We start from the raw sequence: 13106 nt of genomic DNA on the forward strand, positions 1-13106 counted from the left end.
GAGAATGAGAGCTGAAAAAATAAAACGAGAAAGTCTGAGAATATCAATAACATCTCTTTAGATTGTGTTTATACCTCACCAAACAAATACTGTAATTGTACTGTTCAAGAATTTTATGAATTACGACAAACTAACCCAAGTGTCTTCCTTTATTTGATCACACATGTCACGGGTGATAACTATTCTACACTCTAAAAGGCAAAGTGAAACCGTCAAATTCAACGAGTTGAAAAGATGATTGTTTGTATGTGATGTGACACATCGTGGTATACGCACCCTTAATATACACCATAAGATTGTATGGTCGTAAGCCATGCATCGATACCTCCTTTAAAAAATTGGTATTAAAAAGCAAGTCTTGCATGACGGAATGAAAATAAATTAAGCTTTTGTATAACGATGTGAATTCGAATTTTATCGATGGATAATCTAACACATAGTTTAATAAAATCTATCGTTTGACCGAAAAAAAAAAAAAAAAAAAAAAAGAATAAAAAAAAGAGAAGCAAGTCTTGCTTGTTTGTGTTTGATGTGAAACAATGGTAGAGATTACACGCCTTGCGATTATGATAGACATGAACCAGTTCCCTTGAGCCGTGCACTCTACTTTTGACGATCCATTAATTGTTGAAGAATTGGCTGTCAACAACGCCAACCAACAGCTCATGAAACCCAAGTGGTTTGCTACACGTTATCTTCGACATTAAGATCGACGACGATGGCATAAAACCTAACGTAAAGTTCTAATACATGCTAAACCTTTTCCTACATTGTGATTAAATTCTTTGTATGATCGGTTGCAGTTGATCCTTTTTATCCACTGCACATGTAGAAAGAAAAAAAAAATATTGTCGCGACTTACGGGACAGGATCCGTATGATTTCATCCCCTGATGTAGTTCATGGGATGAGACTAAAAGTTTTATAGGACTGAACTCAACAGATTGATTCTGTCCTCTGTTGTCTGCAAATCCAATTAGCTCACGTTGTCGGAGGTGTTCGAATGCTTGCGAAAGGATACTTGAAGTTTGACATTGAATACAATAGCATAGTCTGGAGGAAAGCTCGAGTCTGTTGGCAATAGTAAAATGTGCTCCAACAATCTGCCTCGTTTGGAAATTAAGAAAATCAGAAAAGCAATTATTATACCGGAAGTGTCCATATTTGGGAAGAAGCAATAGTAGCACCCAAGTCATAAGTTAGTAACTTTACTGTTGTATGTCTTCATAAGCAGGAGGAAGAAACAAAAGCTTTCTATGTGAAAACCGAGATCTCACTCTTTTTGTCCAAAAGCATATCAGCATCCTGCATGAGAAAGTCTTCTCAACTTTGATGCAACTAATCCACATTTCTGCTAACATTATATCTAGGCATTCACATCACAGTTATGGCAACAAAAGTTGACAAGGGAAAAATAGGAGCAACTTTAAAGCAACATACCAGTCGCGAACTCACACCAGTGACAACAGCTTGAGATGTCACTGACTGCATTGCATCAAGTAAACTATAAAGCAATCTCTGTTTTATCTGTAAGGAACCATAAATGAAGAGAAATATTAGAGTTACTGGTTGTTTATTTTTATTCTATAAATCCAACAAGAACAAGAACCTCTTTAAGGTGTGTATATGTTTAGTTTGTAAGTCGTACACTTCTTACACCTTATATGTTGCATAGTATTCACATACCAAATGATGTCTTGTCTTAATATTTATACTTGACAACTTGACACTTCAACCAAAAGCACCCAACCAGTCAATTTTAAGAAAACAAATATGCTCGTTTGAGCTGCCTGACCAAGCAAACCCTTTTCATGAAAGCTCCAGTAGGCAGACAAAGTAGAAGATATATTTTCTCTAGGTTATTTACTGCATCTTTGCATTGTCATTCTTCCAACATTACGTTTCAGTAGACCGAAGAGTATGCTTGTTCAATATGTTTCAGTCTGCACAATCTTTTTCTTCAATAAAAGCTTAAATTGCTCCTTATGAAAGGATAAACTTTCCTACAGCTTACAGTGTAACTTTGCAGCCCCAGATAAGATTCAAAAAATTTTACTTGCTAATTAATTGCCTTTCACAAATCTTCACGGGTTTCAGAGCAAGAAGCAGCCAACAATAAATCATGAATGTCAAAGAGCAAGGCTGCAGGAATGAAAAACAAATGGGCAAAGGATGATTAGGTCTTACAACAGCAAACAAGTCAAACTCATCGAGCACAAAGATAATTGTTTTATGTGCTAATCCACACTCCCTAATTAGCAGAGAAACAAGTCTGTCAGAACTTCCAAAGCATACGAATAGCACCAAGAAAACTTTATGCGCACCTTAACATGGCTATCATAAACTGGGAGTTATCATCAAACGATGCCTACAAAAATGATCACACACATCAAGAAACCATAAGTTTTCGGAAGTACAATGCTACAAAAGTGGTTTCCGTTAAAACTATGCACTTACCATTCTTGAGAACACCAACTGATGCTCCATGCATAGCTGCCTAGCGATTTCCTGAATAACCAACAACCGTATCAAATAAAAGGAAAAACATAATAATGTTACTGTCTAAGATTCCTGAATGATTCATCACAATTTCAACCCCGCCACGAATCAACCTTGAACGCGCAGATGTCACTGCTACGTAAAAGGCCACTCAACCTAATCTGCAGCACAATGTCCATTCCAAATTAAACTGCTTATAAATATTAAACCCGGAAAAAAATCAAAGAAATTATTATGAAGGGAAGTGAAAAATGCAAGCATACCACTGAAATCATATCAGGAAATTCTTGTAATAAATCATTGAGCACAAGCTCCAACAGCTAAAACACGAGTAGAGTAAGAAAATCAACTGTATGCTACAATTATAAGAGGACTGAAGAGAAATCACAATAGAAACTTTGGGGGGCATACAGCAATTTTTCCGGAACCACGGGGACCCAGGAGCAAAATGGAGCTGTTGCAGGCCTCGGTGATCGAACTCGAAACTAAAAATTTCAACTTGCTGCAAAAACAATAAATACGAGAAAATCAAGGACAAAAAGCCCCCAATTTTGATTTAAAAAAAATATGAAATTAGGGTCGAAGAGTGTGATTTGAAGAAAATTAGGGGCCTGTAGTTTGAATCATCGGAGTGAGAGAGAGTTTTGAAGGCGAAATTAGGGTCGCAGAGCCGGCTTCGGAGCAGAGTTGGGGCTTTCTCCGCCGGATTTTCCCGCGCCATTTCGCGAAGCGAGGTCAGAGAGAGAGATGATGGGAGGGGGAAAGGGCGGGAAGGAAACCGAAGGCCGAAGTTAACCATGGGCCGAACTGGACCTTTTTGGTGGGCTGAAATTGAAACCGAGAAAGTGTTTATAAGGCCCATTCTACTTCACCGGCGCATAGTAGAAAACAAATAGGGAGCCAGCTACCATGCGCCATTGGCTGCGATTCCAAAAAATCGTTCTCCCGAGCTGAAGAAACAAGAACCAGTCATTCAACGTCATACGTCGTTCAGTTTTTGATATAAAAGGAAAGCGAGTACAAACAAGAAGAACCAGAGGAAGAAGAAGAAGAAGCGAACTTGCAGTTGGAAGTGTCGGAGGACAGATGGGAAGCACCACCTTTGCTTCCATTTCCAACTTGAACTTCATCCGGAATCGCACCCACAATTGCTTCGACCGGCGCGGACCAATCAGAAATCAGCGGGGTTCCGTTCGAGTCCATCACTCCAGGAGGCCGATACCGGAGGTCAGTGGTCTGCGAAGCCGGAGGAGCCTCCGCGGCGACGTCGTTTGCTGCGCTGTTAATGACGATTTGAGAGAGAAGCAGCAGGAGTCTGGCGCTGAGCCTGGGGTTGGGGTTGGGTCCGCCGTCGAGGAGAGGCCTTCTACTGGTAATTCTAGCGCTTTTGATTCTTTGCTAATCTGAATAATTTTAGTATGTTTAGAAGCAAACTATACGTTAAACCTGATTCGGGAGCTCTGTAATATCCGTTAAGTATATAATTGTTTGTTACTGATTCAAGAAGTAATTTGTAATTAATCCCGGTAAGCATTTTACTGGCAGGATGCACTTTTATTAGAAACATATTGAAATTTTATTAAAAATCCAAGTGCTTCTTGGAAAAGCTATTGGAAGTGCTTCGTGAAGAAGAAGCACCGCTAGAAAGCGCTTCACTTCTGAGTTTTTCTGCCTAACGTAGTTAGAAGTGCTTTTTATTGAGTGGAAGAAAGTGCTTTTCCTACTACAGAAAAGAAGCTGAGTTTCTTTAGCTACATGTGAATTTACTTTATCTAATCGCAATTTAGATCTTGCCTTGAGGAAGTAGGTGTTAATGTCTTCGGTGTAGAAGTTTGACATCGCGGTTTTGATGTACACCATAGATTTGGTTGATGGCGCAAAGGAAGACGATGGAGGAAGTTCAATTTACAATTTTTTGTATCCAAGTCAAGAGCTCCTCCCGGATGATAAAGAGATGACCATATTTGATCATCTGGAAGAGCTCCGTGAGCGAATTTTTATATCAGTTGTAGCGGTTGGAGTTTCTATGGTGGGGTGCTTTGCATATTCGAAAGACCTTATAGTATTTCTCGAAGCTCCGGTTAAAGAACAAGGTGTAAAGTTCCTGCAGCTAGCTCCTGGCGAGTTTTTCTTTACTACCATAAAGGTTAGACTCGGTGAATATCTATCCGATCTTTGAAATGATTGCTGTTTTTAAGATTTTGTTTTCTGGAAGTACGCAGATCAGCCTGGCTAGCTAGCGCGGAAGGGTAATGGAGCGTTGTAGGGACTTTATGATTAGTATTTCCCATAATAATCTCAGTCGGAATGGTTATTTCGGAAGTAAATCACTGTAACAAGAAGGTTCTTTTGATTGTTTACTGCAGGTATCAGGATATTGCGGCCTTCTCTTAGGGAGCCCCATCATTCTGTATGAGCTTATAGCCTTTGTTCTTCCAGGATTAACGAGAGACGAGAGAAAATTTCTGGGTCCAATTGTTTTAGGCTCATCGGTTCTTTTCTATGCTGGTATCACCTTCTCCTATATGGTGTTGACACCCGCAGCCTTGAACTTCTTTGTCTCGTATGCAGAAGGTGTTGTGGAATCTTTATGGTCCATCGATCAATACTTTGAGTTCGTACTTGTTCTCATGTTCAGCACAGGCTTGTCTTTCCAGGTAACGCTCTCCTCTCAAATATAACAGGGAAGTTACAGTTGGTTTGTGCCCGTAAAATGCATACATCGAAGTGGATCTCTCAGTAGAAGCTCTGTTAACAAATTTCCTTTCATCTTTTTCTAGGTTCCGGTTATACAATTTCTCCTGGGACAAGTCGGTCTAGTATCTGGAGACCAAATGCTGTCAATTTGGAGGTATGTCGTGGTTGGTGCCGTTGTGGCAGCTGCTGTGGTTACACCGTCAACAGATCCACTCACTCAGGTCCTTCTGGCAGCACCCCTCCTCGGTCTTTACTTGGGGGGTGCCTGGGTGGTTAAGCTTACAGGCCGGTGAACCCTATCAAACGCATGAAATTTGTTCGTCGGATTGCGCATACTCAGGATTTGTAAGAATCTTGTACATTTGCAACATGATGTAACATAAATCTGATCTACGGAACGAGGGTGAATAACCCCCCATATCCATTTATCTGAACTGTTGTTCAGTGTTGCATACAAATGTTGAAACAAGAACCATTTTCTTCTCGAAAACAAAAGGACTTACAAAGCTCTGCAAAATCAATTTCATCTCTCTCTCTTGCCTAACAGTTCATATCAATATTCTGCACACTGGTTTCTAAATCAACAATACTAGGTGAGGCTGCTGCAGATTCGAGCTGTCTCAGTGAACTCTTCAAACAATCGCATGCTTGACAAAAAGCTTCCAGATTTCCTGTAAGATTCTGTAATTCAGATTGTATATCATCAACAAAACTGGAAATTTTCTCTGATGCTGCCTTGATAGCGGGAACCTCTTGCGGGGGGTATAAACAAGCTCCAAGCTCGTCTATTTGTATTCCGATTTCTCTACACATTTTCAACAATTTCTCCAAGGATTCCACAAGATTACCGCTGCCATTGGGGTTTTCCAGTTTAAGCAAACCACTGATGGTGCGAATTAGTTCCTTTATCACTACAAGAGCCTCCGACACAACGGCAATTGCCAACTGGGAAACTCTCATCTCTTCAGGGGACAAGTCATTGCCCAGATCACCATCACTTAAAATTTCATCATCATCGGGTTCAATCGCTGCTTCAGTAGAAGGCTCAATAGAGGATTCATCAGTCGGGTCTGAGGAAGCTGGCTTAAGCTCCTTCATCTCACGAAGAACATCTTTCACCGAAACTGCAACCTTTGTCATTGCTCGCCCAATTGCTGTAATATTTGTGGCAGGTGTCATTTTAAGAGCAGAACAGGCTTCCCATACTGCACCGACCCATTGTGGAATTGAGAGTTTCCCGTCATTATTCCGTGCTCCTGCAAGTGTATATTCCAAGTGAAGACAAGGTTCCTACTAGCCATGGTAGTTGTCAAATCTTTAGCCAAGATAGTTGCACTTCCAACTCATAATATGCAATCAAATAGGCTCTAATGGTTATTAAACAGTATTACCCTCCGGAATTTTATGTCAATGTCCTACACAAAAGCTAACTCTAGAAGCTGATGTTCACTGTCATTTTGAAGTCATGCACCGAGGACCATGTATGCATGTGTTCAACAAAAATACAGGCATGGAGTGACCAAGAAATAATGCTACACAAATATTGCTTTGTTTGGAGTAGAGAGAGAGAGAGAGAGAGAGAGAGGGATTACCATACAAAGAGATAGATTCCTTCCACAGCTTAAAACTGGTGTCAACAACTTGCTTTACAGACGTATGGACACAAGAAGCCAGCGTAGGCCCTGCACCGACTGTACTCCCATGCGAAAGCAGAAGAAAACCTTGCAGGGTATTGAAGTAGGAAACCATGTTTTCTTCAAGTGCTCTAACTTGCAGCGTTTCTCCTCCGGTCCAAAGCATTCCAACTGCATTATCAAGTCACACTTAGTCACTTGAGCATCAGGCATCGCGCAGCAAAGTAGAATAACAAACTATACGACTGAATTGCAAATCGAAACATAGACAAAAAACCATAAAAGTCAGATCTCCGTCACGCCATTTTTCTCCGATTACGGTCGACCAAGGCACATTGGAGAAAATGGAAATTTTGTTAAGTTAAAAGAAACATATTTGTAAATTCCAGATAGCTCAAATCAGAATTCCTTCAATAAATATTCCAGATTTGCAGTTCGAATGAACACGCTTTCGAATTAACATGCCAAGGTATAACTGGTGGACACAAATGACTAAAATTATTAATAAAAATATAAAATAAAAGCAAGGGGGCTTACAAATGGTAGCTTATTTATAGACTTGATCGCCCATCTTTATCACCTCCGCCCAGCTCACCTTCTCAAGCGTTGAAGGTGCGGTTTGATCCAACACCTGATTTCATCCAATCCAAAAAAATTAAAATAAAATAAAAATATTAAAAAAATAATAATAAAAATTGAATTTCTAGAGAGAGTGGGATTGAACCTGGAAGGTCTCGTGGACGGTGTTGAGGTGGTGGTTGAGAGTTCGAGTCAGTTGCTCTCTTTCGGCTCGGCCCATCGCCCGGCGTTCGACGGAAGGAATTGCAGCTGCAGCAGCGGGTTCTCAAAATTTTCAGAGGTTTTTCGAGGTTTTGTGAAGGGGAAATCTTCTGCCGCCAAGTGCCTATAGGGTAACGCGATTAACAGCCAATTCAGCTAAACGACGACGTCTCCTCTTCGTATAAAGTTATGGTAATGAGTTTTTTTTTTTTTTTGTTATATATACGTAAAAATTAGAGAGATAACCTTTGTTAAAGATATGAGAGAAGCAGATGTAAAATATCATATTGTTTAGTTTTATAACTATAATACAAAAGAATTGCAGGTAAAAAGAGGAAGTGAGAGATACTGGTATTATTACTTTCACTTCTTTTTTTTGTTGTGTATTGTAATCACACACGGAATGCTCCGCATCTGTGACAAACCAAAACGTGAAATGATTATCCTTTTTGAAAACATCACACAATAACAATTACACTACTATTGCCCTTTTGAAAACATTAAATAACAACAATTACACTACTATTCTTAAGTTTTCCTCAATTAAAGCATGTGGGCATTCATTCTCACAAATTTACAACATTTTTGTTTTTGTTTTTATTTTCCAAAATATAGGAAAGTAAGAAAACATCCCCTTTCCTCTTTTTTTTTTTTTTTTTTTTCTTTTTTCTTTTTGGTATATAATCATCACTGCCTAACATCCCCTCCCCTCTTAAACCTAAAGGAAATAGGAAATAAAACCCATCCCAAGGAGAAAGAGATTTTCTCTAATATATCATTGAACTTTGAATGTGTGTGTATATATATATCACGCTACAAGCAACAAGCTTTCCTCACAATAATATTCAGAGAAATCTGAGAGCACCACCACCACTCTCTTGTAGCTTTCCCGCACAGAACGGCAGTGCATTCAAGAGATGGAAGCACAAATTTCCGAACATAAGCGTATAACTTAAGTATATGTGGATGTTCAAGCTATAGAAACGAGCTTGAGTGGGAGCTTGATTTGTCGGGATGGACCGTGCGGATTCTCAGATGCTAAAACTAGTTCCAAAGATGCACGGGAACGCTCGGCATCCCTGCGCAGGCTTATAATAGTGGTTGCACTATGTTTAGTTTTCATGAGCGTGGAAGTTGTTGGGGGTGTCAAGGCCAACAGTCTTGCCATTCTCACCGACGCAGCTCATCTACTGACGGATGTTGCAGCATCTGCAGTTTCTTTGTTTATGAAGCCATTGCAAGGCTTATCCATTAGTGCAGGTGAAGTTCAGGGCTCTCTAATGTTTCTTGATTCTGCGTTTGGTTTGGTGGTTAACATTAGCATGGCACTATTATTGGGTCATGATCACGGACACGGACACCAACATGATGATCATCACTATGATCATGAGGATCACAATGAGACACATAACCATGGGACTACTGTGACGACGCATCACTCTCATCATCATGAGGTGCACTGCAATCACGGTGACAAACACCACCATATAGTTGATGTCACGATACCTCTACTCAAGCATAGCTCTGAAGGTGAAAAGAAACCGAAGCAACAAAACATCAATGTGCAGGGGGCTTATCTTCATGTACTCGGCGATTCCATTCAGAGTATCGGAGTGATGATTGGTGGAGCAATTATATGGTACAAGCCCGTGGAAGATTGTCGATCTGATATGCACCCTTGTATTTTCAGTAATGATTTTCTCGACGAGGAACATTTTGGAGGTTCTGATGGAGATCACTCCTAGAGAGATTGATGCCACAAAGATTGAGAAAGATCTCTGTGGGATGGATGAGGTAGTTGACATTCATGAACTGCACATCCGGGCGATAACTGTTGGAAAGGTGCTAATGGCTTGCCATGTTATCGTTAAGCCGGATGCTAATGCTGAAATGGTACTGAAAAAGGTTATAGACTACGTCAAGCGGGGGTATAATATCGGTCATGTAACGATTGAGATAGAGCATCAGTAGAGTTAGAGAGAGACGATTTGTCAAAGTTTTGAGCTATTTAGTTGGGTCAGTTTTGTGTTTTAAGACTTAATTTTCCTCCCATAGTTAGAAATATCATTTGTTATCTCTTTGGTTTGCTCTTTTATATATGTTTTTAACGTAAGACTTTACGTTTGTCGACATACTAAATTATAGTTATTTGTGATTTCTTTTATGCAAAGGATATTCTACTTTAAAGTAATCTGAACGATGACTAATGTCACTACGCCCATATTTGCAATGTTACCCAAATTTCACAAAATTGTGTGTTTACATAAGAATCGTATTTAGGTCAAACCTTTTCACGATTGTGCTATCATGCCTAACAATGCCGCTATCCTACTAAAGAACTTTCCAAAAATATCCTCTCCCTTGCCTTACTTGCCTGCAACATCAAGGACAACCAAGGAGAAATCAGGAAAAAAAATCACATAAATTTGTGAAGAAGAAATCACAAACAGGGAATTCCAAATTTAAATATTCGACGTCGATACAGTCCTTTTTAAGATCACAAAATGTCTTCCCTTTCTCTTTTGAATTTACCTTTTCTTCCCAGTTTGTACAACCTGTTATGACAGAGTAAAGAGCTGCCTGCAGAAATGAACCGACTTGTATTCCAATCCAGAGCCCCTTTCCTCTTAAATCTAACCAGAAGCACAATGTGGCTGCAACCGGAATCCCAAACAGATAGTACGCGCCGAGGTTGACATACATTGCCAAGTCCTGCCACCCACATCCCCTAGCAATACCTGATCATTTGAATTTAAATACGTTACAAAAAAAGCTTTGGGCTGCGCAGAAATTACGACATTGAAGATGCATAAGCAGAAATGTGGAAGAAATTAATAGAACTAACCAGAAAGAACACCATGTAAGCTGTCGGATATAACTGCTAGGCAAATCAGAGGAGCCATGGAAGTGACATAGTCCACAACTTCCTTGTCATTGCTGAAAATGTAGCCAAAAACAGAACGGGTGGCAAAGACAGTTGTGCTTATAAGAACTGCCTCGGAGACTGTAAGAAACATAACAGCACCAACAGCTAATCGTGCTGCTTGGGGGTTCCCGGCTCCTAATTCATTTGAAACCCTAGTGCTATAACACCCCCATATAAGAAACAAATCATCAGTACACCAAATTAAGAAAACTTATCACAAACGAGATCGGTAAATGTTCGCTATTCAGTATTCATATGTGCCTTGGTACAAAGTACAAACCTTACTGCTGCACCAAGTCCTTCTGGTATTGTATACAACGATGAGATGGTTGCCAAACTGTTCAGAAATATAACACATTTTATTTACTTGATGAATAAACTTCACTCGTTCAAAGAAATTCGCATAAAATATAAACATACCAGACAGATAAAACCGAAGTTTCAAGCTCCGGATTTGGTAGAAAACCAGCCAGCAAGGTAAGGAGCTCAAACGACCACCATTCGAGGCTGTAATCGTTGTACGCGAATCACATTATGAGGACCAACGCTAGAAAATAAAACTAGGAAATCTTTACACACTAGAAAGAAGGAGGTTTTATTACCAAATCATTACAGCAGACGGAACAGCAAAGCGCAAGAATTCTCCAATACCTCGAAACAGCTCAAGAGAAATTGGAACCCGAGTACTTGCGCAGGCAGCAGAGTACTTAACATACAGTAAGAGTAGAATCACATTTAACCAATAGGACGTACCGATGGCCAATGCTGCCCCAAGGTGTCCTTGTCCAGACTTGAACACCATAACCCAACAAAACGGAATGTGGAAACACAGACAGGCAAAAGAGCTCACAAGCAAGGGAATGATCAAGCTTTGCGTCTGAAGGTATTTACAAAGCGGCTGAAGAGCTGCGTAAGCGAAGAGAGCGGGTAAGAGCATCCTCGCAAACTTGCCGGCTCCATGGGATATTTGAGGGTCTTGTCCCAAGAAAACCAGTATGTTTCCCATGTAGATCCACACAAGAGACAGAGGGAGACAAACTAGGAATAGGGAGAAAATGGCAGTGTTTATTTGAAGTCCTAGTTGTTTATATTGTTGAGCTCCATATGCTTGACCAGAGAGAGTTTCCAGTGCACTTGCCATTCCAAACTGTTTGACACGTTCAAATGAGAAAACTTCATCGAGTTCTTAAAGACTGGTATAGCTTTGATCATTTTCTGCCCGAGGTAATACACAACTAGAAGAATTTACAGGCAACAGGGATAATGCCTTTGTGGCGGCATTTTAAGACAATCACAAATTACCATGTAGAAAGGTTAACACATATGATAGTGCGTTATTGGCTTAAGATACGACCACAATGGCTCCATGTGTCAGTAAGTTTCTCCTAATACACACACACACACACACACTTGCAAAATTTGGCATTCTGAAAGAGAATTGGGAATTTGTAGGCCACTATTTATAATAAGTCGCATAAAAACAATGGTTCAATACCTCGCTACTGTTTATTTGGTGTCGTTCAGTTCAATTTTCGATTAAAGTTTATAATCGGTTTTATTTTGTGCGTACTTCACTAAACACAAACACTTGCCAAAAATTTTATATCAAACAAGAGCATAAGGGCATGTTTGAGATTGTTATTAGAAGAGCTAGAAGTGTTTTTTGACAAGTAAAAGCACTTCTAACTATGTTTATGGATCGTAAAAGTACTAACCTGAGAAGCATAACTCGGGTGTTTGTTAAAAAACTATTAGAAGTTTTCCACAAAACCACTGGGAACTTAATAAAAATTTTGACACTTATATAATAAAGCACTTATAGCAGGAACACTTTTAACCATAAGTGCTTCCTATAAAAGCAATCCCAAACAACCCTAAATGAGATGATCCAGTTGGCTAAAATAAAGGGAAAAAAAAAAGAGGAAGGGACTTACGAGAAGACTGAAGCCGGAGACGGCGCAGAAGGAGATGGCAATGGCAGTGCTCGAAAGAGAGAGCTGGCCCAGATGACCTGTTGAATAAGAAGAGTATCCAAGATAACTCTAATGATCCCAAGAAGAAGAAATTAGAGCACACACTTAAAGAAAGCTCACAAAACAAACTAATTAGCAAAGCTTTTCTTCTTTAGCTCTAGGCTTTGTTTTTCTTTGAATGATTTACAATGCTTGAGAACTTAGGTATTTATAGCAAACCAAATGATTAAACTAAGATTATTTATTACCACACAAAACACATTAATTGCACCTAATAATTTTTATTCAACCATACCTAACATTGACTAACTTTCCTTGCCTAACTTTGACATTGATTTTCAACACTCCCCCTCAATGTCAGCTCTCATTCTTTGCACTGTGCTGAGCAGACAGCGAAAATTTTCGAGCTTGCCTGTACTTAAACTTTTTGTGAACAAGTCCGCAACTTGATCATTCGTCTTGACTTGTCTCATCTCAATCTCTTCTTGTAGAACTTTTTCTCTGATAAAGTGGTAGTGCACTTCCACATGTTTAGTTCTTGCATGAAAGACTGGATTTTCCGCCAAGTGAATGGCCGATTGGTTATCACAGTACAATG

The 13106-nt window shown here is 39.7% G+C and overlaps 3 protein-coding genes and 2 pseudogenes across 6 annotated transcripts in view; 2 read left to right on the plus strand and 3 right to left on the minus strand.

The window, feature by feature from the left end:
• Nucleotides 1-834: 834 nt before the first annotated feature.
• LOC137737782 (origin of replication complex subunit 4-like) lies at nt 835-3360 on the minus strand (annotated as a pseudogene). Its single transcript, XR_015954850.1, has 10 exons — nt 3110-3360; nt 2910-3000; nt 2762-2818; nt 2612-2659; nt 2457-2507; nt 2324-2367; nt 2187-2250; nt 1440-1526; nt 1212-1304; nt 835-1102 (listed from the first exon to the last, which is right to left on the minus strand). The product of XR_015954850.1 is annotated as an origin of replication complex subunit 4-like (transcript).
• Nucleotides 3361-3387: 27 nt separating this feature from the next.
• LOC137737781 (sec-independent protein translocase protein TATC, chloroplastic) lies at nt 3388-5716 on the plus strand. Its single transcript, XM_068477335.2, has 4 exons — nt 3388-3870; nt 4361-4644; nt 4865-5155; nt 5279-5716. The coding sequence occupies exons 1-4, from the start codon at nt 3585-3587 to the stop codon at nt 5486-5488; spliced, it is 1071 nt and encodes a 356-aa protein (XP_068333436.2). The 5' UTR covers nt 3388-3584; the 3' UTR covers nt 5489-5716.
• Nucleotides 5587-7758, minus strand: LOC137737780 (uncharacterized). Of its 3 annotated transcripts, none has more exons than XM_068477334.2 (4): nt 7554-7758; nt 7367-7460; nt 6788-7000; nt 5587-6451 (listed from the first exon to the last, which is right to left on the minus strand). In XM_068477334.2, exons 3-4 carry the CDS (start codon nt 6993-6995, stop codon nt 5736-5738), a joined length of 924 nt encoding a protein of 307 aa, XP_068333435.2. In that variant the 5' UTR covers nt 6996-7000; nt 7367-7460; nt 7554-7758; the 3' UTR covers nt 5587-5735. The 3 variants fall into 3 exon arrangements, with proteins under 3 accessions (XP_068333435.2, XP_088538845.1, XP_088538846.1); XM_088682719.1 differs by having other exon boundaries at nt 5587-6463; nt 7554-7751; XM_088682720.1 differs by having other exon boundaries at nt 5587-6485; nt 7554-7751.
• A 653-nt stretch (nt 7759-8411) lies between these two features.
• LOC137738076 (metal tolerance protein 1 pseudogene) lies at nt 8412-9580 on the plus strand (annotated as a pseudogene).
• Nucleotides 9581-9797: 217 nt separating this feature from the next.
• Nucleotides 9798-13106, minus strand: part of LOC137738075 (protein DETOXIFICATION 14) — a 7961-nt gene continuing 4652 nt past the window's right edge. Inside the window, exons 2-8 of the mRNA XM_088683262.1 lie at nt 12470-12546; nt 11138-11682; nt 10956-11042; nt 10816-10872; nt 10455-10693; nt 10142-10347; nt 9798-9983 (exon numbers count right to left, since the gene is read on the minus strand). Coding sequence (XP_088539388.1) covers nt 9933-9983; nt 10142-10347; nt 10455-10693; nt 10816-10872; nt 10956-11042; nt 11138-11682; nt 12470-12546 — 1262 coding nt within the window. The 3' untranslated portion in view covers nt 9798-9932. The remainder of the gene's footprint in view (nt 9984-10141; nt 10348-10454; nt 10694-10815; nt 10873-10955; nt 11043-11137; nt 11683-12469; nt 12547-13106) is intronic.

The sequence above is a fragment of the Pyrus communis genome, chromosome 13 (genome assembly GCF_041283825.1).
Source record: "Pyrus communis isolate YQ-2024b chromosome 13, ASM4128382v1, whole genome shotgun sequence".
In the NCBI taxonomy this organism is placed as follows: domain Eukaryota; kingdom Viridiplantae; phylum Streptophyta; class Magnoliopsida; order Rosales; family Rosaceae; genus Pyrus; species Pyrus communis.